General features: G+C 40.7%; 1 protein-coding gene and 2 pseudogenes across 9 annotated transcripts in view; 2 read left to right on the top strand and 1 right to left on the bottom strand.

The window, feature by feature from the left end:
• The window catches only part of ZMYM6 (zinc finger MYM-type containing 6), a 74,159-nt gene extending 52,377 nt beyond the window's left edge, over window positions 1-21,782 (top strand). For 8 of the 9 annotated variants that reach the window (XM_066375805.1, XM_066375806.1, XM_066375811.1 and 5 more), the window contains 4 exons: window positions 115-255; window positions 691-728; window positions 17,600-17,744; window positions 19,831-21,782. In XM_066375805.1, the coding sequence (XP_066231902.1) occupies window positions 115-255; window positions 691-728; window positions 17,600-17,744; window positions 19,831-21,662 (2,156 nt within the window). In that variant the 3' untranslated portion in view covers window positions 21,663-21,782. Of the gene's footprint in view, window positions 1-114; window positions 256-690; window positions 729-7,161; window positions 9,027-17,599; window positions 17,745-19,830 lie in introns of those variants that run through there. The other variant, XM_066375812.1, reaches the window with a different exon arrangement.
• On the top strand, window positions 3,189-5,196 carry LOC136397235 (putative deoxyribonuclease TATDN2 pseudogene; annotated as a pseudogene).
• LOC136397234 (small ribosomal subunit protein eS24 pseudogene) lies at window positions 5,277-7,037 on the bottom strand (annotated as a pseudogene).
• Window positions 21,783-24,255: the final 2,473 nt, after the last annotated feature.

Genomic DNA, 24,255 nt, shown 5'->3' with positions numbered 1-24,255 from the left:
AACTCAACATTATACAGTTAGATATTTGCGTTGCATCTTGAAAATTTAGTTGTTAAACAGTTTGTGTGTGTGTGTGATCCTTTTATTTATACTGTTTCTTTTTAATTTAATCAGTAAATATTTCTAAGGCACCAACTGCCTCACTGGAGCTCCCTTCTTCAAGGACAGATACAATACCAGTTATAACCAGTGTGGTGTCATTAGCAAAAATATTTCCTGCCCAGCCCACAGGGAACACTAACAGTGTTTTAAAAGGTATGATTGGGGTCAAGTCGTTTGTCTAGACTGTGGAAATGAATGTTGTCTAGTGTGAGTATCTGTTATCTGTAATGTTTACATTTATATGAGGAAACGTGTCTCTGTCTTGGAGGAAAGCGGGTAGCAAGCGGGGTGGAATGGATAGCCTAGGAAGTGGCATGTATAGTTTATTTTTAAAAATAATCCAAATGATTTAAAAACAGCTGCCTTTACCACCAGAGATTCTGGTACAGTAGGATGGTATTGCGGCCCAAGAGCCCTTACCTTTACCAAGGTCCCCAGGTGATACTGAGGCTGAGTTTTCTTGGACCATTTTTTAGAAATTCTGGGCTAGACTCTAGATCACCTTAGTGGGAGGAAAGTAATTTTTTGGTTTCAGTGTTTACTTCTGTATATTCTGGGGATAATAATGTATGTTTTAATTTATAATAGGTACAGTCACCAAAGAGGCAGCAAAGATCATTGAAGATGTAAGTTTTATTTTTAATATTTGCCTGATGATGTCACTTTATTTTCATTTTGGATATATCTGAGTATATTTCTGTTTGCAGCTTAGTCTTTAAAAAAGTGGAGTAGTATGCATTAATTTTTGTTTTAAAATATTATTAATAGAAATGAATTTCTGATTTGTTTTATTATTTGTGTCTGGTTCCTTAATGTCTTTAAATACTTGTTAATTTCATCTGGTTGCTTATTATTTTCAACTGAATTTATTGGAGTGACACTGGTTAATACAATTGTACAGGTTTTAGGAGCCCAGTTTTACAACACATCTTTGTATACCGTGTTGTGGATTCACCCCCCCAAGTCAAGTTTTCGTCCTTCACCATTTATCCCCCCCACCTTCCACCACCTGCTCCACCCCAGCAGTTACCACAGTGGTCCGGGCCCATGTGTGTTTTTCCTTTTTTTTTGTCCTTTTTTGTTCTATCCTTCCACCCGCTTCCCCGAGCCACCTCCCTGCCAGCAGCTGTCAGCCTGCCTTATTTCGCTCTTTTACTACATCCAAGTAATCTTTTGACTAGAAAGTTTCTTGAAAAAGTTCAATATAGTATCATTTTATGCATCTTTGAGTTAAGTCAGGCTGAAAATAGTACAAAGTAAAAACATTTAAATTCCCACTTTATGTCTCAAATTTGAAATATTGTAAAACTTCCTGAAATTAAAAAAATTTTTTAAGAAATGAATACTGGCAGGATGAAAGGATTACAAACTTTGTCATTATTGTCCTGTGTCAGCATCAGTTGAGCAGGAAAACAAAATTCCCATCATACTTTAGGAACATTACATGAATCTAACGTCTTAGATCTTAGATTAATGTTTTGGTGACTGTTGTGCCGCTCTCGTAACATTTATTCTTGATACAATTAAAAATTATTTTTTATATAAAATAACAATGTCATTCAGATTCATTAAGTGGTGGTGCTAGTGCTAAAAAGTGTGCCCAAAATTTAATAAATTTGGAACAGAAGTTAAATGTGATAAAACTCTGTGAAGGCCTGACCAGGCGGTGGCGCAGTGGATAAAGCATCGGACTGGGATGCAGAGGACCCAGGTTCAAGACCCCGAGGTCACCAGCTTGAGCGCGGGCTCATCTGGTTTGAGCAAAAGCTCACCAGCTTGGACCCAAGGTCGCTGGCTCGAGCAAGGGGTTACTCGGTTTGCTGAAGGCCCACGGTCAAGGCACATATGAGAAAGCAATCAATGAACAACTAAGGTGTCGCGACGAAAAACTGAAGATTGATGCTTCTCGTCTCTCTCCATTCCTGTCTGTCTGTCCCTGTCTATCCCTCTCTCTGACTCTCTCTGTCCCTGAAAAAAAAAACCCCAAAAAACCTGTGAAGAAGGCCAGACTACTGCTGTGATATCTCATCCTGTTAATTTGGGATAGTGCATCCTGGAGCATATTAGAGATAATGCTCAAAAGAAACCGAAACATGATTGAAGCAGGTACACCCTTTAGTTCACAAAGTTATCTTATAACCAGGCAAGGATAATGAAATAAATGGACCAAATCCTGGCAACACAGCTATAAGACCAGTGCTGACATAATGCGCTCCTAAGGCCAGGCTGTCATCTGTGCTAAGGCGTGAAGTGTTTTTGATTTGAAAAGAGGTGACAGACAGAAGGGCTTACTACAGGTAATAACTGGCTTTCCATTTTCAAAATCCACCAAGGTATTAAGAATATAAACATGAGTAGGCAAGCTATGTCTGCTAACTCCAACGCTATTGAAACATTTCAGCTTTACCATACTTTAAAAAGGCTTTAACTTGGAAGACAGCATAAGCCCTGCTAATAAAGAATCTGTGAAAGTAGTAAAGAAGGTAAATTTGGGCAAGGTTAGTGAAGGGGATGTTGAAATTTTGCTTGGGTTCTTCACCATGGATTAATAAAGAAAGACTTTCTACAATTAGAAAAACCAAGGTCCCGTGGAGTCTAATTGCCGGTGGGCTAAGGGAGAGGACGGCTGGGGTGGAACATCCAGGCCATGGGGGCGGCCAGGTCGTGGGGGCAACATCTGAGCACGGAGGGGGCTGCCAGGCGGGTTAGCAGGTTGTGAGCATGCTGGTTTGTCGGGTGCTGCCCAGTGGCCCATCATTGGCATTCTGGGCCGCCTGCGGGCTGCACGCCCCTTCTGGCTGCAACATATAGACCTTAAAGTGCCTATAGTTTTGAAGCACTGACATCTCCACAGGGCTTTGTATGTGTGGAAGCACTGTGACATCTCTAAAGTAGCACTGTGCAAACTGAAGCATTTGGTAATTGTAACGTGCTGTAGGCTTGGAAACCAAACTAAAGCCTTTAGTAAATCTTGTAGCATTGTAACTTCTCTGAAGTGCTTTGGAATCGCAAACAGCTGAAATGCTTTGGCATATCTGAAACCTAGAGAACTGTGATGGCCAGTGGAAAGAAGGAGAAAGGTGCCCATGACGTCAGAGTGGCACAAGGTCAAGTACCATTGGAGCAGCACTTCAGAGGGCTTTTCCGGCAAGCGCAGCTGCTTTAGGCAGACCAGTGGTGTGGCCCCTGCAGAGGGCTAGCTCATAGCTCTGTAGCATTCCAAAGGGCCAGCAGCCCCAGCTCCTGAAAGCCCACAGGGAGGACGATGTGGTCTGCATACTACGGTTGTCCCTGGGACTCATCCCACCATAAAGATTCTTCCTCCCTTTCCTCCTCCCAGTCCTCCGGCCCTGGTGTGGACTGGGCTGCTTGTGGAGGCTGCTTGTTCGTCAGGGGGATCCCATCCCCTCTGCACCCTGCTGTCCCCTCTCTAGAAGAAATGGCTTCTCTAGAGGAGGGAAACTGCAGCCTTAAGGTTAATTTTAAATACAGTTCTCTTAATTCCATGAACTCTGAGTTTGTAGCTGAAGCTGAGGGTCAAAATTATACAATGAAGAACCAAACAAGACCTGTGGTGGCACAGTGGATAAAGCGTCAACCTGGAAAGCTGAGGTTGCTGGTTCAAAACCCTGGGCTTACCCAGTAAAGGCACATGTGGAAGTTGATGCTTCCTGCTCCTCCCCCCTTGTGTCTCCCCTCTCTCTCTCTCTCTCTCCTCTCTCAAATGAATAAATAAAATCTTTAAAAAAAATAAAAAAGAACCAAACAAGGTGCAGAAAAGGAAGAGGGATGGACTTGGTGACCAGGCTGTGCTATGATCTACCTGAAGGCTATCCAGGGCATCTTGGGAAAGTCGATGCCTGAAAGGAAGGCAGAGACTGCCACTAGGGTGAAACTGAACACAGGAGAGCATCCCAGCCGTGGAGAAGGACCAATTAGGAGTGTCACTGCGTCTGCGCCTCAGAAAGAGGAAGAGCCCCAGGGTCAGAGGAAAGAGGGAAAAAGGAACAGCCTCAGTGATAGGAGCGTGGTGCTGGATCCTCGGGAGAAACCTAGCGAGGAGCCACTTGGTAACCGAAGGACAATTATTGACAGGTACTCTCCACCCCTAGAGTTTTTGGATGACTCTGACTCGCTTTTAGAAACCAAAAGCCTAATAAAAGAAGGAAGGCAGTGATGTCGCACACCTCTTCAGAAGGTGACTGGTTCTCCCATGTGGCTGAGGCATCCATAGTCAGTTTCTCTCGGGAGAAGCCCAGCTCGCTGAAACTTTCAGCAGTTCCGGGGCCTTCTGCCTTCCCCACTGACTATGCCATGTGCCTGGCTGAGTATACTTTGTGTGACTATGCCAGCGATTGGACCTACAGTCCCAGGCCTTCTAGCTACCCCTCCATGGGCAGCAGTAGCAATGACACCCTACAGGCTGGGAAGAGCAGCCTCCCAGCCAGGGCCTCCTCAGTGATCATTTCCCCAACTCTACAGTGAGCTCCTAGAACACCTCCAGAGATCTGAAGGCGACAGATAGAGGAAGGCAGATCTCAGAATTCTCATTCATTTTGCTTCTCCAAAAGCTTAGAAGAGCAAGCGAAGGAGAAAAGAACATTCCAGGAGTTGAAGATGCCACCCTACTTTTATGAAGGACTCCCATCTATCTCTCTGCCAAGGAGCCATTGGGAGCCAAACCTAGAGAAAGGTTTCATTAATACCAATTGTCACTTTGACATGTTCTATTCCAAGTTGTCTTTCAAAAGGACCTTTAACAAGTTCAGAGAAATTTATAGCAGCTCCTTCCCTAAGGAATTTCAGGCCTGCATTTCTGAGCTCTGTGATCCCAGGACACTGGCAGATGCCCATAGGTCAAGCTGTTGAAAGAGGATCTGGTTTGGGGAGGCCTTTGGCTATCACCCTCATTACTACAGTGAAAGTCAAGGGAGAAATACTTTGTAAGCCTTAAGGGAACCCATGGCTGTGGCATTTGGGAAAAGGGGCTTGTATTATTCTGATCAAGTCATTGTGCCTATGCTAGCACAGCACAGGGTAATGAGGTTCTCTTTAGGTTGTTTACAGTTTTTTTTTAAGTTCTTAATTTATTAATCTTCTCATAAAAAATCTGCACAGTCACTACAGATAAAGCCACTGAAGAATCTTGACTCCTCTGTTCTTCGGTCTCCAGCTCACGTTTTGCCAGCACCAGTGTTGGCCTTTCAGTCCCCCTGACTTTCTTGGTTCTGTTCTTGCATTCCTTTCGGTTTTCTTGAGGTCATCTTCTCACATAGGCCAAGTCTTGCAAGTCTAGGTTTGGGTTCATCTTTCTTTGTGTAATCCAAGGAATCATAAATCATGCCAAAGCCAGTTGTTTTGCCACCACCAAAGTGGGTTCTGAAATCAAATGCAAAGATGACTATGTCTGGTGTGATTTTATACATTTTGGCTAGTTTTTCTCGAATTTCTGTTTTAAGTGATGTTGCTTACCCAGGGTGAAGGAAGTCAGTGACCGTTTGTTTCTGCTGAAGTAGTCTGCTGGTCATGAACTTCCTGATCCAAATAATTACTGTGTTGTTCACGATGCTGGCCCACTGCTTAAAGTTTTAATTCCTCTTTTATTGGTTGAAATCTAACAAAAGAGTTTTTCTACTTTTGGAACTCAAGAATTTAGATTTCCTAAAACTTTAGTTGCTCTCATCCAGACCATTTAGATGTTATTTGTCAAATTCTTCATAAGCCATTTCTTTCATCATTATTATGTAAGGTGTGGGGAGGATAAGTACTTTGTGACTTATTATGGCTAATTAATATGCATCAAAACATTTGTTTTCCTTCTTGGGAAGCAATAATAATAACAACAGAAAGAAAGAAAAACAAAGGTAGCAGGAAGAGGGCCCTAGCAATTAGCCTACGAGGCCTTCAGTATATCAACCAAGAGTACAGTGACTGGCATAGGCTCTTGACCCTATTTCAGCAATGGTTACTAATTTTGAAGATAATCCAAATGTGGATTGCTGCTCCAGGTGGCAAGGAAAAGGAAGGACAGTGTCTGTACATCACGAAATCCACAATGAACAAGGGGTGGGGGAGGTAAAAGGAGGGTATGGGGGTAAAAATGGTAATAGAAGGAGACTTAACTTGGGGTGGTGAATACAATAGACAGGTGATGTATTACAGAATTGTACACCTGAAACCTATATAATTTTATTAACCAATGTCACCCCAATAAATTAATTTAAAAAGTAAAAAAAAAAATCAACAATGAAAAAAAGAAAATGCAAACCATATTAGATTCATTCATTTTTTTTTCCCTTCTTTTCCAAGCGAGAGGAAGGGAAATAGAGAGACAGACTCCCACATGCTCCCCAACCGGGATCCACCTGGCAACCCTTGTCTGGGGCCGATGATCTGCCCATTTGGGGCCATGCTCGCAACCCAGCTATTTGTAGCACTTCAGATGGAGACTCCATGGAGCCATCTTTAGTGCCCAGGCCAATGTGTTCAAATCAGTTGAACTGTGGCTGTGGGAGGGGAAGAGAGAGAGAGAGGAAAGAGGGAGGGTTGGAGAAGCAGATGGGCACTTCTCCTGTGTGCCCAGGCCAGGAATTGAACCCAGGACTTCCACATGCCAGGCCAGTGCTCTACCACTGAGCTAACCGGACAGGGCCTAAATTCATTCCTTAGCAGAAGTCTTTCAGGGAATCAGACCACCCTTGACCATAATGTGGAGAGATAGCTTGTTCTAATTTGATAATCTCTTCACTCTCCCACTATAGTGGTACCTTGACACACGAGCACTTGAAATCACAAGCAATTTGTGAGATAAGCAGTCACTCACGGGATTTTTTGCTTTAAGTCACGTACGGATATTTGAATCACGAGCTCCCGCCACCCTCCACTAGATAGCCTGCGGAACGTTCGGTTTTACAGGTTACACGAGGCTGTGTCATTCAGTTCACGTGTTTATCTGGCCGTGCGAGCATCTGTATTGAATTGCTGTTGCTTTGTTCTTTGTTTTCGCCTTTATTAACAGTTTTTTGGCAAATTTCTTAACTTTTAACCATGGGTCCTAAGAAAATGAGTGCCAAGGGCAGTGCTGAGAAGAAGAGAAGGATGATGTCCATGGAATTAAAGCAAGAAATCATCGAAAGACATGAGCGAGGTGTGCGTGTTGCCGACTTGGCGAAGGAATACGATCGTAGTACATCGACAATATGTACAATTTTGAAGCAGAAGGAGTCGTTAAAGGCTATAACGCCAGCCAAGGGTATAAAGATTATTTCAAAGCTCCGGACCTCTGTCCATGAAGAGATGGAGAGGTTATTGCTAGTCTGGTTGATGGAGAAGCAGCTCGCAGGAGATATTGTGACCGAGAGCATTATCTGTGAGAAGGCACGAGAGATTTACAGTGATTTGGTGAAGCAGACACCGGGAACATCAGTGGACGAGGCATCACAAGAGTCATTCAAAGCCAGTCATGGATGGTTTGATAACTTCAAAAAAAGATCAGGCATTCACTCTGTTGTCAGGAGGAGTGAGGCTGCAAGTGCAGATGAGAAGTCAGTAAAGGCTTTCATTGAAACCTTTGCAAAATTGGTAGAAGACGAAGCATACATCCCCCAGCAAGTCTTCAGTTGCGACGAGACAGGGTTGTTCTGGAAAAAGATGCCAAGAAGGACGTACATAACCACAGAGGAGAAGAGCATGCCAGGCCACAAACCTATGAAGGATAGGCTAACCCTTGCGCTTTGTGCGAATGCGAGTGGCGACTGTAAGATTAAGCCGCTACTTGTATACCACTCAGAAAACCCCAGAGCCTTTAAATCTCATAAAATAATTAAAGAAAAACTGCCAGTTATGTGGAGGGCAAACCCAAAGGCATGGGTCACCAGGGAGTTATTTGTGCAGTGGGTAAACCTAGTCTTTGGTCCTGCTGTAAAGAAATATCTGTTGGAAAATAACCTACCCCTGCAAGCCCTCCTCGTCCTCGACAAGGCTCCTGCGCACCCACCAAACCTCACAGAGGACATCCTTGATGAGTTCAAATTCATCAAGGTCCTCTACCTTCCACCCAACACCACCCCTATCCTTCAGCCCATGGACCAGCAGGTGATTTCAAATTTCAAAAAGCTCTTCACGAAGCAGCTGTTCCAGCGATGCTTTGAGGTTATGGAGAGCACAAACCTCACCCTTCGAGAGTTCTGGAAGGAGCATTACAATATTGTGACTTGCCTTGGAATTATCGACATGGCCTGGCAGGGTGTGACAAGGAAGACCTTAAACTCTGCGTGGAGGAAGCTGTGGCCTGAGGTTGTGTCTGAGAGGGACTTTGAAGGATTCGAACCTGAAGTATCAGTGGTAGAGGAGATTGTGTCCCTCGGAAAGTCCATGGGCCTGGAGGTGAATGAAGAAGACATTGATGACCTCATTGAGAAGCACAGTGAGGAACTGACGACGGAGGAATTAAAGGAGTTACAGCAGCAGCAGCAGCGTATGGAGGTTTTGCAGGAAGTTAGCAGGGAGAAGCCCGAGGTGGATGAGGTAATCAGTACAAGTGAGATTAAGGAAATATTGGGGACTTGGGAAAAAATTAAACAGTTTATTGAAAAGACACACCCAGAAAAAGTTGCAACAGGTCGTGCATTGGAGCTGTGTAATGATACTTGCTTCACATATTATCGAAACATTCTGAAAGGGAGGAAGAAACAAACTTCCATGGAAAGGTTTTTGTTGAAACAGCCTCTAAGTGAAAGCGAGGAAAGTGTGGTGAAAAAGCCAAAAGTCAGTGAAGAAAATGATGATTAAGCAAAGTAAAAAAATAGCAATTAAGTTTAGCGATAAAGATACATATCATATATAGTGTATAAGTTAAAATTTGCAATTAAATATAGCGTTAAGTGTGTAGAGAGTAAGTTATGTTAAGCAATAGCGCATGAAATGAAAACCTCCTCTGCCAGTCTCCTCCCCCTCCACCAGCATCTTCGCCTGACCTTGAAGGTAAATAACATTTCATAAACCAGTTTCTTTACATTCTCTCTTATTATGTGTGTGTGTGTGTATATATATATAGATATATGTATGTGTTATTTATAAAGTACATTGTCTTATTTAAAAGCGTATAAAACAAAAAATTTGTGTGGTTTTTGGGGACTGAAATGGATTAATTGCATTCCAATTAATTTAAATGGGGAAATTTGATTTGACACACGAGCAAATTGAGTCCTGAGCTCGGCCATGAAATGAATTAAACTTGTGTGTCAAGGTACTACTGTATTTGTATTGTAGGAAGATGATAATGATAACTTCTACTTAATTACTTTCAGGTAGTATAATACATTAGGATTGTTATTTAATTTAACTTTGTAGTTATTTGTATATTGTATGTTGTGTATTATATTTTAAAATCACATGATTAATAAATCACAGTTACAGAATTAATTTTGTTATTAAGTATATCAAAGTATTTTATATTAGTGTTATTAATATGTATTATAAAAAGAGTCTAGATTGATTGAAAATTTATGTATTCTGAGAATGCATCTCTCCTCTACTTTATATGTATGGAACATGTAGACTTGAATTGTGTTAGTTTTGAATTATTCAGGATTTTCAGGACCATATCCCTCATAATAAATGTCCTATACCGTATATATTTTCCCTATGTGGAATTATTCTGTCATTTATTTTAACCAGTCATTTAAATTGTGTTATAGAATAGCTCTGATTAATAGTTTCAGTTTGGTCTAAAAATGAAATAATAACAAATAGTGTAGTACTCTATGATTTTTAAAAAATATGACAGCTTTAGAGTTTTTTCTTTGTTTTTCTGGGACTGTAGTGTGAATCTCCTTCAGATTATTTAAATGGTCTTAAATTTTAGGGAACAGTTAAGATACAGGAATATACCAAGAAGAAAATATGCAGAGGTCATCAAACTTTTTATATAAAATTCTAGCTAGTAAATGTTTTAAACTTTTCAGGCGATATGATCTTTTGCAACTCTTCACCTCTGACAATGAAGTACAGTAAATGCTTTCAATAAAACTTTATTTACAAAAACAAGTGGTGGGCTGGACTTGGCACAGAGCCATACTTTGCCAGTTTCTGCTCTCCACCATTCAGAATTAACCATTGTTAGATTTGGCTTATTCATTCACAGTTTTTTCCCCCCTCCTACCTTTTTATTTTCTTTTAAAAATAATATTTTCATATTTCTAGATTTAACTGCTATTAGGAATTTAGTATGTGTCTTTTGAGACTTTTTAAAAATTGATTTTAGACAGAGAAGAAAGAGAGAGCAAGAGAGAGAAACATTCATTTTTGTTCCACTTAGTTATGCATTCACTGGTTGCTTCCTGTATGTGCCCTAACCAGGGATTGAACCTGCAACCTTGGTGTTCCAGGACGATGCTAACCAACTGAGCAACCGGCCACAGCCCAGACCATTTTTATTATTATTTTTTTCTGAAGCTGGAAACGGGGAGAGACAGTCAGACTCCCGCATGCACCCGACCGGGATTCACCCGGCACGCCCACCAGGGGCGATGCTCTGCCCCTCCGGGGCGTCGCTCTGCCGCGACCAGAGCCACTCTAGCGCCTGGGCAGAGGCCAAGGAGCCATCCCCAGCGCCCGGGCCATCTTTGCTCCAATGGAGCCTCGGTTGCGGGAGGGGAAGAGAGAGACAGAGAGGAAGGAGGGGGGGGGGTGTGGAGAAGCAAATGGGCGCTTCTCCTATGTGCCCTGGCCGGGAATTGAACCCGGGTCCCCCGCACGCCAGGCCGACGCTCTACTGCTGAGCCAACTGGCCAAGGCCCCATTTTTAATCTTATACATTCATATATACCAATCCATGAAAAATATTTAATATTATTTTTTAAATATTCATGTGATACCTAACAGATTTGGTATAGCCCTGTTGACTGTTATATTTATTTATCCATTGTCCTATTGATAAATAGGTTGCTTCCAGTCTTTCATTATTAAATATCTCTGCTACAATGGACTTCCTTGTAGATGTCTCCTTGTGCTGCATGTGTGGAATTTTTGGGTCAAAGTGTATTTGCATTTTTAGGGGTTTATTTGTTTGTTTATTTTTTGTATTTTTCTGAAGTGAGAAGCAGGGAGGCAGAGAGAGACTTTCACATGTGCCCGATCGGGATCCACCCAGCAAACCCACCAGGGGGCGATGCTCTGCCCATCTGGGGCATTGCTCCATTGCAACTGGAGCCATTCTAGTGCCTGAGGTGGAAGCCATGGAGCCATCCTCAGCGCCCGGGCCAACTTTGCTCCAATGGGGCCTTGGCTGCAGGAGGGGAAGAGAGAGACAGAGAAAAAGGAGAAGGGAAGGGTGGAGAAGCAGATGGGCGCTTCTCCAGTGTGCCCTGACCCGGAATCGAACCCAGGACATCCACATGCCAGGCCAGCGCTTTATCACTGAGCCAACTGGCCAGGGCCAGTGTTTATTTGTTTAGAGCATACATTTATTAAAGCTGAGGACAGTGAAACAAGGAAGGGCTTAGGACAGAAAAAGCAACAGGAGAGAGCATGGGCAGGGCGCTTTGGCTCTTTGGAAATGTCATAGGAAAGAAGTGACCCACGCGAGGCCACTGTCAGCTCACTGGGAAGTCAGAGAAAAGGGGTCCTTGGGGAAGGTTTAGGGGGTTAGCTCTGGACCAGCTGCCCACTGCTCCCCAGGTTGCAAGTCTCGTGGAGTCCCTTAGAGTTTAGGAGATGCACGCCTGTGGGGGAAGCTGAGGGGGAATGGAAAGGTGTGAGTGTGCAGTTTTAGTTTTCAAATCTCCCCATAGAGAGGCCATTCCAGTTTTTATTCCCACCAGCAGTTGATGATTGTACTGATTTCCCAGAGTCTCACTATCGTTTAATGTCAGATTTAAACATTTTTTTGCCAATCTGTTTAGTAATATCTTATTGTTGTCCTCTTTTGCATGTCACTGATTACTTGACTTTTTTGAACATCTACATTTTTTTAAAATTTTGTTTTTAGTTTTCCCATTTTCTTTTTTTTGTGACAGAGACAGAGAGGGACAGATAGGGACAAGACAGACAGGAAGGGAGGAGATGGGAAGCATCAATTTTTCATTGCGGCTCCTTAGTTGTCCTCTGATTGCTTTCTCACATGTGCCTTGACAGGGGGGCTACAGCAGAGTGAGTGACCCCTTGCTCAAGTCAGCGACCATGGGGTCATATCTGTGATTCCATGCTCAAGCCCACGACCTTGCGCTCAAGCTGGTGAGCCCAGGCTCTAGCCGGATGAGTCTACGCTCAAGCTGGCGATCTCGGAGTTTCTAACCTGTGTCCTCCGTGTCCCAGTCTGACACTCTGTCCACTTTCCCATTTTCTTTGTTGAATTGTCTTTTTCTTATTGATTTTTAGAATTTATATATTCTGGATTTTCCTTCCTTCCTCCTCATCTTAACTGAGAAACATGCAGTAATGCTTCTTGAAAAAGTCCTCCTCTAACTCCATGGCCCTCTAGCCACTGTCTGATTTGTCTGCTCTTCATTCTGGAAAAACTCCTCTAAAGTGACCTATACCTGCTGCCTTTGTTTTCTTATCTGTTGTCTTTCCTTAGCTCACTCAAGTCAGGCCTTTGTCTGCACCACTTCACTGAAACAACTTGTTAAGGTCACTATCAATTTTTATTTTGCAAAATCCAGTGGTCAATTTTCAGTTCTTAGTGTCATCTTCTTTTCAGTAACAATTGACATAGTTGATCTTCCCTTCCCTCTTCTGTTTGTTTGTTTCTAAAGCAGAGAGAGAGAGGGAGGGGGGAGGAGAGAGAGTGAGAAGCATCAACTCATAGTTGCATCACTTTAGTTGTGCGTTGATTGCTTCTCATACATGCCTTGACTAGAGATCAGACTCAAGCCGAGCCAGGGACCCTTTGCTCAAGCCGGTGACCTTGAGCTCAATCCAGCTACCTTGGGCTTCAAGCCAGCAACTTTTGGGCTCAAGCTGAGCCCATGCTTAAGCCTGTGACCTCAGTGTTCTGGGTTGATGCTCTAGCCACTGCACCGCTAGCAGTGAGCTTCCTTTCCTTCATGAAATAGCTTCTTCAACTTGCAGGCCATCATACTCATTTGTGCCTTTTCTCAATTTACATTGCTTCTAGGGGACTCCTATAGTACTGTGGTTTTCAATTTTAAAACTGGCTGATTCTCAGTTTTCTTTCTTTTGCTTTGACCTCTGAGTTCCGGATTCATGTATCCAACTGCCTACTTGACATTTAGATGGTTAATTACACTTAGATGATTAAGAGCTATCTCAGACAGTATGTCTAAACAGGATCCTTTTATTCCTCCCAGACTCCCTCACCAGTGTTCCTTACTTGCTACCTCCTTCACTTGAACCACCGTCATCTTTCTTCTGGGTTATTGCAATAACCTCCTACTTGTTTTCCTGCTTCCATCCTTTCTTGCCTGTTGCAGGTTTTTTATTCATGTTGTTGTCAGAATGATCTTCTTAAAACAAATCAGGCCCTGGCCGGTTTGCTCAGTGGTAGAGCGTCGGCCTGGCGTGCAGAAATCCCGTGTTCGATTCCCAGCCAGGGCACACAGGAGAAGCGCCCATCTGCTTCTCCACCCCTCCCCCTCTCCTTCCTCTCTGTCTCTCTCTTCCCCTCCCGCAGCCGAGGCTCCATTGGAGCAAAGATGGCCCGGGCGCTGGGGATGGCTCCTTGGCCTCTGCCCCAGGCGCTAGAGTGGCTCTGGTCGCAATAGAGTGACACCCCGGAGGGGCAGAGCATCGCCCCCTGGTGGGCAGAGCGTTGCCCCCTGGTGGGCGTGCCGGGTGGATCCCGGTGGGGCACATGCGGGAGTCTGTCTGACTGTCTCTCCCCGTTTCCAGCTTCAGAAAAATACAAAACAAAACAAAACAAAAAAATCAGGTGTGTGACTCCACTGCATAAATTACCTTCAATGAAATTCTGAAAAAAAAGAATAAAAATGAGGAAGAGCTAGTTTCCAAAATTATAAGAAAACTGCAAGTTTTATAAAGCCACATAGTTAAAACAACTGATACTGAAGCTGTGACTAGGTGGACAGACTCAATAGAGAGGAAATCCAGAAATAGGTCTGCATATATGTGGAATTAAGAAATAATAAAAGTGGCATTTATATCAGTGGAGAAATAGATACTATTCAATAAATAGTGTTGTGACAACTGAGTAGACATAAGGAAAAAAATATAGTTGGATTTCTACTTCACAATTGAAGCCAAAATAAAGACCAGATGGAGAAACGACTTAAATGTAAAATAATACTAAAAGTACTAGGAAAATATATACAAAAGAATTTTAATGCGTAAGTGGGGAAAGTCTAAGTATTACACAAAACCCGGAAGCCATAAGATATTTGTTAGGGAAATTTAACTGCACTTCAAAGTGAAAAGAGAAATGAAAAAAGTGAAAAGTTTGTAATTCATGTCATTAAAGACTAGGGTTTTTTTTCTTTTTATATGTAAAGAGCTTTATGAATCATTTAAAAGACCCATTTTCCATTGGGAGAATGGGAAGAAGTATGATTGTAGACTAGGAAATAAAAAATAGTTCTTAGACATATGCACAGATAGTCAACTTCAAAATTAGAGAAATGCCAGTTAGAACTAGTTTTATCAGATTGGCAAAGGAAAATAGGACAGATAACACTGTGAAGGCATTTTTTACATATTGCCAATAGCAGCCGGTAAAACTGCTACAGAGGGTAATTTAGTTAAGACCTGTTAAAATTTAAAATGTAATTAGGCCCTGGCTGTTTGGCTCAGTGGTAGAGTGTCATTCTGGTGTGTGGCTGTCTAGGGTGTGATTCCTGGTCAGGGCACACAGGAGAAACAACTATCTGCTTCTCCACCCCTCCCCTTCTCTCTCTATCTCTTCCTCTCCTGCAGCCATGGCTTGATTGGTTCAAGCACATCACTCCAGGCACTGAGGATGGCTTCTTGGAGCTTCTGCCTCAGGCACTAAAAATAGCTTGGTTGCAAGTATTGGCCCCAGACAGGGGTTGCTGGGTGGATCCTGGTCGGAATGCATGCAAGAATTTGTCTATCTCCCTTCCTTTCACTTGGAAAAGAAGAAAAAAATTAAAATGTAAATATCTTTTTACCTAGGAATTCAATTTTTAGGAATTTGTCCTTTAGATACATTTCACACATGTATGAAATGAAGTATGTTCATGGATAGTAATTTTAGCATTGTTCATAGTAGCAAAAACTTAAAAACAACCTCATTATTTTATCAGCAATCACGGCCACTGTAAGTTCATCCTGAGTTACTATACTAATTAGAAAAAAAAAAAGAGCCCTACGTGGGTAGAGCCTGAAATGTACCCCTCTCCAATCTCATACTTGGTCACATGGCCTGGAGTTCCCTGTACAGGCATGCACAGTGGCTCTGTTGGGACTGTACTTAAATATGTTATATCCATACAGTGGAATACTATGCAGTTTAAAAGAACGAAGCAACTCTATATGCATAAACACAAAGCAGTCTTACATATCGGTGAAAAAACCCCACAAAACTGTTAGCATACTGCCATTTCTATTTTAAAAACACTCAAAACACATGCCTGCATATATATGTAGAATATCTCTGGAAAGCAGTCAACAAATAGATAAGAGTGGTGCGTCTGTAGGAGAACTAAGTAACTGAGGGATAATGATTTTTCCATTAGTTACTATTTGAATCTTTGAATTTTATGTCACATGTTAATATTATCCATTCAAAAAATATTCCTAGAAATTTTTTAAAAGAAAGGAAAACGGCAACAGATACGAATAGGCAGTTCACAAAAGAGGAAATACAGATAATGTTTAACCATGAAAACTACCCAACAACGCTACTATTAGATAATTTTTTACTTATTGAGAAATAACAAGTCTGATAATAACTATGTTGACTCAATTGTTGGAAACAGGCTCATAAACATTGCTGAAGGTCATTTAATTTGGTATGACTTCTATGGAAAGCATTTTGGCAGTACCATCACAATTAAAGTCCGTAACATACTAATTTTAATAAACTTCTGACCCACCAAACAGTACTTATAAGACCTTCTTGTATAGACATAATGGCACACCTAGAATTAATTTCTGTGTAAAGATATTTATTGCACATTGTTAGAACAGCAAAGGATTTGTAACATTAAATGTTCAGCAGCAGAGACAATTTAGATTACTTGAGGTATGTTCAATGAATAAAGCTGTTAGGAGTCAGCTTTATACAAAGCTATGTAAATACACCTCTAAGATAGCTGTCTGTCTAAAAAAATAAATTAAAATTAAGCCCTGGCCAGATAGCTTGTTTGTTTGGGGCAGTCTGGAAGCACAGAGGTTGCTCGTTCAATCCCCAGTCAGGGCACATACAGGAACAGCTTAATGTTCCTGTCTCTCTCTCTCTTCCTGCCTCTCTCTCTCTCTCTCAAAAAAAAGAAAAAGAATATTTGCTTCTTGTTCTGGTTATCTGAAAGTTCTCCAGTGATTTATTTTTATTATTTATTTATTTATTTGGGGGGTGGGTGGAGGGAGGGGAACATCAAGCTGACCCTGACGGAAGATTGAACTGGTAACCTCTGCTCCAGGAGGACACTCCAACTGACTGAACTGTCTGGCCAGGGCTTAATTTCTTTTGATTTACTGTTTCAAAGAGACAGAGAGCCTGACCAGGCAGTGACGCAGTGAATAGAGCGTCGGACGGGGATGTGGAGGATCCAGGTTTGAGACCCCGAGGTTGCCAGCTTGATTGCGGGCTCATCTGGTTTGAGGAAGGCTCACCAGCTTGAGCCCAAGGTCACTGGCTCGAGCAAGGGGTCACTCGGTCTGCTGAAGGTCCCTGGTCAAGGCACATATGAGAAAGCAATCAATGAACAACTAAGGAACTGCAAGGAAGAATTGATGTTTCTCATTTCCCTCCTTTCCTGTCTGTCCCTATCTGTACCCCTCTCTGACTCTCTCTGTCTCTGCCACCAAAAAAAAAAAAAAAAAGCGAGGAAGGGAGAGAGGTGAGGGGGAGGGGAAGTATTATTCATTTGTTTTCCACTCAGTTGTGCATTCGTTGGTTGCTTCCTATGTGTGTCCTGACCAGGGATGGAACCCACAACCCTGTTTCAGGACAGTGCTCTTAACAGACTGAGCTAATCAGTCAGGGCCTTCAGTGATTTTAAAGTTAATATTTTTCATGTTGTGGTTCTTAATTGATAGGGAATGTATTCTTGCATATGGTCTGAGGGTGGATCTAATTTTTCAGAATATCAGTTGTCCTAATGAGCAAAGATTCTTTTCACTGTTTTGACTGTACTTATTATAGGCAGAATATTTTTAAAAATCAGTTTATGGAACTAATACTGATTAGAAGAGTTAGGAATTAGTGTATATTTTCCACTCTTTTAGAGGAATTATATTTCTCGATATATGCCACCTTCCCATCGATATTGTCAGCAATTATTGTCAGTGACAAGATACTAAAATAATCTCTCTGATTTCTGAATTTGTTTTTAACTAGGGAAATACAAAGACAGATGCTATGAAACTTCTTCCTTCCCAGTCTTCCAGGCTTCTAAAGAACAAAGCATTATTGTGCAAACCCGTCACACAGACCAAAGCCATCTCTTGCAAGCCACATACACAACACAAGGAATGTCAGACAGGTATGTGTCCTTGTGCTACCTACAAATAGAAAGTCTTCTTTCTTTCTCTCCCTCCCTCCCTCCCTCCCTCCCTCCCTCCCTCTCTCTTTCTTTCTTTCTTTCTTTCTCTCTTCTTTCTTTCTTTCTTTCTTTCTTTCTTTCTTTCTTTCTTTCTTTCTTTCTTTCTTTCTTTCTTTCTCTTTCTTTCTTTCTTTCTTTCTTTTCTTTTCTTTTCTTTTCTTTTTCTTTTCTTTTCTATCTTTTCTTTCTCTCTCTGTTTCTTATAAGGAAAGGAAAAGAAAGTCATTGACAATTTCTTAAATGTGAAAACATTAATTCTTAAATCATATACTTTGAACATTCAGTTTATTCCTTTTATAATTATTGTCATTTACACTAATAACTACTAAATTGAATCAATATGCACACAAAACATTACATGTAGAGTGGAAAGACATTTCCTATATGTGCACTGCTGTTTTTCAAATGTATAGATAAGCTATTACAATTACTAAATACAATTTTTTAAAAAGCATTAGTGATTTCACCTTAGTTCTTTTTTTTTTTTAAACATTGAATTGATTTGTCAATAACTAAAGGTATAACTGAGGTGTTGGTGATCAGGAAAATTATTTGAATTTATATTTGAAAAGGCTATAAACTGATGCTCTAATCCATGTTACAGCTTTTAATCCTACTAATACTATGTTTTCGATTACTTTCATAGCTCTGCCCAAAGCATTTAAAAAATTTTTGTTTTTAATGATAATTTTACTTCAAATATACTGTATTTAAAAGCTTAGTCTGTCAAAAAGTAATCATGAGTTTTTAAGAAGGGTGCTTTTCTTATGGTAGGAGTTGGGAAGAATCCCACTTTCCTTCCTCAGTAAATTTGATTGCTTTATATTCCTGTTAAAATGATACACTCTCTGTGTACATGAATTATATAGCAATATATTATATAATATTACATATATATACATACATTCACATATGGAAAGTAGTAAGGGATCGGTGGGCATCTCAATGTGTGGGCATGTGTGTGCTTATGCATTATTTTGAAATTTGTATATTAAATATTGGTTTGGACCAGACCTCTGGTGGCGCAGTGGATCAAATGTCAACCTGGAACTCTGAGGTTGCCAGTTCTAAACCCTGGGTTTGCCTGGTCAAGGAACATATGGAAGTTGATGCTTCCTACTCCTTACCCCTTCTTTTTCTCTCTCTTTCTCTTTCTCTCTCTCCTCTCTAAAATAAATAAAATCTTTAAATGTTGGTTTGTTTCCTATATGCTATTATAAACTACTTTTTCAATTGAAACCATTCCACATGAATATAAATTTATACATTGAGATTTTCAACAGATATGCATAGATTCTAGTGTATGGTATTCCCGTACAATTGGACATTTAGATTACTTCTAAATTTTTAATATTTTAAACAATATTGAGTTAAGCTATGTAAATGGATCTTTGTACACTAAGTATATCCTTAGGATAAATCCTAAATAGTGGAATTACAGATTCAAAAACTGTCATAGATTTTTTATACATGTTATAAAATTGCCCTCCTGAACAGTTACATCAATTTATGCTCCAACCATTTAGGGTTTAGAGAGCACCCATTTCTCTGTCCTCTCACTAACACTGGGTATTAAAACTAATAATTAACCCTTCCTTCCCCCAACTTTAATTTGGAAATTTTTCAAAAATCAGAAAGATTGAAAATACAGCACAATGAACACAATATAGCCTTCATCTAGATTCACCAAATGTTAACTTTTTGCAACATTTGTTTTCTCTTTTTTCCTGAACTTTAAAAAGTTGAAACAATTTTTTCTTACTGTGATGTGTTCTATGGACTTCAGCCCTAATTCCAGTAATCTATTGAACATATAGCATTGGTAGTTCATGTACCACAGTGAACAAGGTTTGGACAAAGGAGGAATTCTGTTTTCAGTGGCATCATAGAAGTATTATGGTTTGTGTTTAAACCTTAGTGTATTCTTTAGATAAATAGTAAAAAAGTATAAATTTTAAATGTGTGGAGAAGAACATAAATAACAGCTTATTCTTAAAAATAACAGAGATTCAAATGTTTCATTCAGATTTACCTGTGCCTAATGGGAAAAGTGATGTGGAACTTGATTCTCCACCTGCAAAGAAAAAAAAAATAGGTTTTTTCCAGACTTATGATACCGAATATTTAAAAGTTGGCTTTATTGTTTATCCGGGATCAAAAGAAAGTTCACCAAGGTCACAATGTGTCATTTGTGGAGAAATCTTATCTGCTGAAAACATGAAGGCAGTGAATCTTTCTCATCATTTCAAGACAAAACATTCAGAATTAGAAAACAAGCCAGTAGATTTTTTTGAACAAAAGTGTCTTGAAATGGAATGTCAAAACAGTTCTTTTAAAAAATGTTTACTGGTTGAAAAGTCACTTGTGAAAGCTTCTTACTTAATTGCTTTCCAAATTGCTGCCAGCAAGAAGCCATTCTCCATAGCTGAAGAGTTAATTAAACCATATTTAGGAGAAATGTGTTCAGAAGTTTTGGGTTCAAGTGCCGGAGACAAAATGAAAACCATTCCTCTTTCTAATAATACAATTGGACACAGGATTGATGAACTGTCTGCAGATATTGAAGATCAGCTGATTCACAAAGTCAGAGATTCCAAGTGGTTTGCCCTTCAGATAGATGAGTCTTTAGAAATCTCAAACATCACCCTTCTTTTGTGCTATATTCGTTTCATTGATAATGATTGTGGTGATATAAAAGAAGAATTATTATGTTGCATTGAAATGCCTTCTCAAATAAGTGGTTTTGAAATATTTGAACTAATAAATAAATATATTGCTAGTAAATCTCTGAATTGGAAACACTGTGTTGGTCTCTGTACAGATGGGGCTGCAAGCATGACTGGCAGGTATTCTGGTTTAAAGGCAAAAATCCAAGAAGTTGCCATGAATACAGTGGCATTTACCTATTGTTGTATTCACCGTGAACATTTAGCAGCAGAGAAGTTGTCTCCATGCTTACATGAAATTCTTTTGCAGTCCGCACAAATTTTAAGTTTTGTAAAGAGCAATGCACTGAATTCACGTATGTTAATGATTTTGTGTGAAGAGATGGGGTCTGAGCATGTGAATTTACCACTTCATGCTGAAGTTCAATGGATATCAAGAGGGAGAATTTTAACAAGATTATTTGAATTACGACGTGAAATTGAAATTTTTTTAAATCAAAAGCATTCAGATTTGGCCAAGTATTTTCTTGATGAGGAATGGGTTGCAAGGCTGGCCTATTTATCAGATATTTTTTCACTTGTAAATGAAGTAAATTTAAGTCTTCGAGGAACTATGACTACACTCTTTAATTTGTATAATAAAATGGATGTATTTAAGGGAAAGTTGAAAATGTGGTTGAAGCGCACACAAAAGAATGATTATGACATGTTCCCTTCATTTTCTGAATTCTCAAGCTCATCAAGCTTAAATATGAAAAGCATTGCAAGTATTGTTTTTGAGCACCTGGAAGGACTTTCTCAAATGTTCAATGACTGTTATCCATCAGAAGAAGACTTGTGTTCAGGAAATTTGTGGATAATTAATCCTTTTATGAATCACCAAAATAGTAATCTCAAGGACTTCGAAGAAGAAAAACTAGCACAGTTATCTTCAGATTTAGGATTACAATCAGTATTTAAATCAATGCCTATAACTCAGTTTTGGATAAAAGCAAAAACAAGTTACCCAGAACTCTATGAGAGAGCAATGAAAATTTTATTGCCCTTTTCAACTAGTTATTTATGTGATGCTACATTTTCAGCTTTGACTGAGTCAAAACAAAGAAATCTGTTGGTTTCTGGCCCTGCCCTAAGACTTGCAGTCACATCTTTAATTCCAAGGATAGAAAAATTAGTAAAGGAGAAAGAATAGTAAATGTTTGTTGCTTATCAAATTCTATAATTTTGTGTTAAATTTGGTATGATAATTATCCTAAAATATAATGTCCTAATGTGGATATGTGTTATCAGTGATTAAATGTTTTAATACGTTTTCTTTTTGTTGAGGAATTTAATCATTGCACATTTATACATAACTGTATATCATTTCAAGAGTCCATGGTAGAGAATTTAGCTATTTTATTGACTGGTCAAATAATTTGGATTAGTGACAAAGATGTGGGTAGTGCAAGATCCAACTTACAATGTAATAGCACGCATACCTAGATGTTGAAAAGGCTAGGCCTTAGAAGCACGTGGACCAAGTTAGTTTTCAACCAGCCTGCCTCTACAGCAGGTTGTAGGTAGGAAAAAAAAAACCTAAGCAGCTTGGCTAACAGGAAATGAAAGCAGCAGGAGAGTTTGATACCCTGGTAGGTGGCCTCTCTGGCGTGCTAGACCAAGGTTTGGCAAACCTTTTTCATAAAGGGCCAGTGAATTACTTTACACTTTGCAGGCCATAGGTGGCAACTACAGTACTTAATTCTGTGGTTACAGCACAAAGGCAACTGCAGACGATACACAGACAGATGAGTGTGGCTGTGTTTCAATAAAACTTTTTATTTATGAACATTGAAATATGAATTCACATAATTTCCAGTGTCATGAGAACTGCCTCTAAAATTTTTATCATGAAAAAATATAAACAAACATTGTTAGCTGAGGGGTGGTGAGTAAAACAAAAACAAAAAACAGACAGCTGATGGAATTTGGCCAGTTTGCCCATCCAGGTCTAGACATTTCCAGGTAAGATCAGATGGCCAGGAGTGGCTTGCGTGTAAGGTTTTGTTCTGTGAAAGCCTTCCTTCCCACGGCTGCCAGTGTTACTGTGAAAGGCACCAGATGTCCTTGAGTTCTGCTAAGGAAAGAATACAGAGCCAGGGAACTCAAATACATGGAAAGGTTTATTTAGAAAGTCGCCCCCATCTTGGGGAAAGAAGGGAATAGGGAAAGGCTCTGACATGGGGGGAAGAGAGAGAAAGGGTGAGAAGGAGGGGAGAGAGGAAGGGAGGAGGAGGGTGAGAGAGAGATGGAGAGATTAGCACATGCTGGGCCCTTTGTGGTAAGGGCTTTTGTCTGGAAGTCTCAGGGGAAGATCTCAGAATATTCATCAGCTTTGCAGGTGTGTCTCCTCAGGGTCAAGGTCTCCATTGATTAGTAGGCACCAGGGAGGGATTATTAGGTATTGTAACTGGTCTTGATGTCAGCCCTGTCTGGCCTTGCTGCTTTTCTGGGCCTGGAGCTGAAACACAACTGAGACCTAGATGTTATCTCTAGTTTGACCAAAACTCTGTCTCTGTGGTCAGCAGACCCAAGGCTTTGTTCCTAAGATTATATGATTCTGGTCGAACCTCACTGCCTGAAGGGCTTAATACTTAAGGGAGTGGTTGAGCAAGGGAGTCATTATGAGACTATTTGCCTGCCCCATCATTCCTCCTCTAAGGGCGTCTTCCAAGTAATGATCAACATAGCAGGGGAGCAAAGCTCAGGGGAGGGTTCCAGCTGCCTGACCAGGGAGGGATATGAAAGATCACCGGGGTCTAAACCGTATGACTAGCAATATGCTAGGGGAGGTAAGGTCCCACCCTACAATACTCATGTTCCCAGTTTTGCCTTTTGCTAGGCATCAGGTGCTTTCTGCCCTGGATACCTTCTGTACCTGCCTATTGTACCTACTCTGCTCATGCCTGCCTTAACTATACTACAAGTATTTGAATTTTTACTGATTTTTACTGATTTTAGAGAGACAAAGGGGAAGGGAAGGGGGGGGGGGGGGAGAGCAGCATTCATTTTTCCGTCTAGTTGTGCATTCATTGGCCGCTTCCTTATGTGCCCTGACTGGGGATTGAACCCTCAACCTGGGTGTTTCGGGACAATTCTTCAACACTGTAAAGCCAGTAGTTGTGGCCATCACAACCGCCTGGCCCATGCAGGTGCCCAAGTAATTCGGACAGATGGTAATGAATCAATGGAGCCAAGAAATGGTGGGCCATTTTTCTTTATTCTAGACTAGTACAGGCCAACGAGTAAAAACAAACACAGGGGGCACCAAAACCCGCTCACATGTTCTCCTGTTCTACAACCATGAGAATCTTTCCGGTTTTTTCTAGAATCAAAGGCTTCACCAGCCTCACTCAGTTCCCTCTACACACCTCCATTTTTTGCTGCCTCTTCCCCTGCAACCACATGGCCTCTCCTGCAACAACTGGTCTCTCTTCCTCCAAAATGGCCTCCTAGCTCCTCCTTTTAAAACTTTTCCTGGGGACAACCCCTCCTCTATCACACATTAACATAAGCATTATCACCCGGGGGACAGCCACTCACGTGGGCAGCACCATTTTTAAGAAAGTGAGCATAAAGCCCACAGTTTATTAACTTATTTGCCTAACCGACCAGGGCTCAAACATCTTTTACATTTTAATTTCAACTGAGATAAATTAGAGTGAAAATGTTTCAGGCAAAGATACAGAAAAAGCAATTTATTTTATGGTGACTAGTGACTCATTTAGTACTAAAAATATCGTAAA

The sequence above is a fragment of the Saccopteryx leptura genome, chromosome 3 (genome assembly GCF_036850995.1).
Source record: "Saccopteryx leptura isolate mSacLep1 chromosome 3, mSacLep1_pri_phased_curated, whole genome shotgun sequence".
Classification (NCBI taxonomy): domain Eukaryota; kingdom Metazoa; phylum Chordata; class Mammalia; order Chiroptera; family Emballonuridae; genus Saccopteryx; species Saccopteryx leptura.
This window is presented reverse-complemented; position numbering and strand designations above follow the sequence as displayed.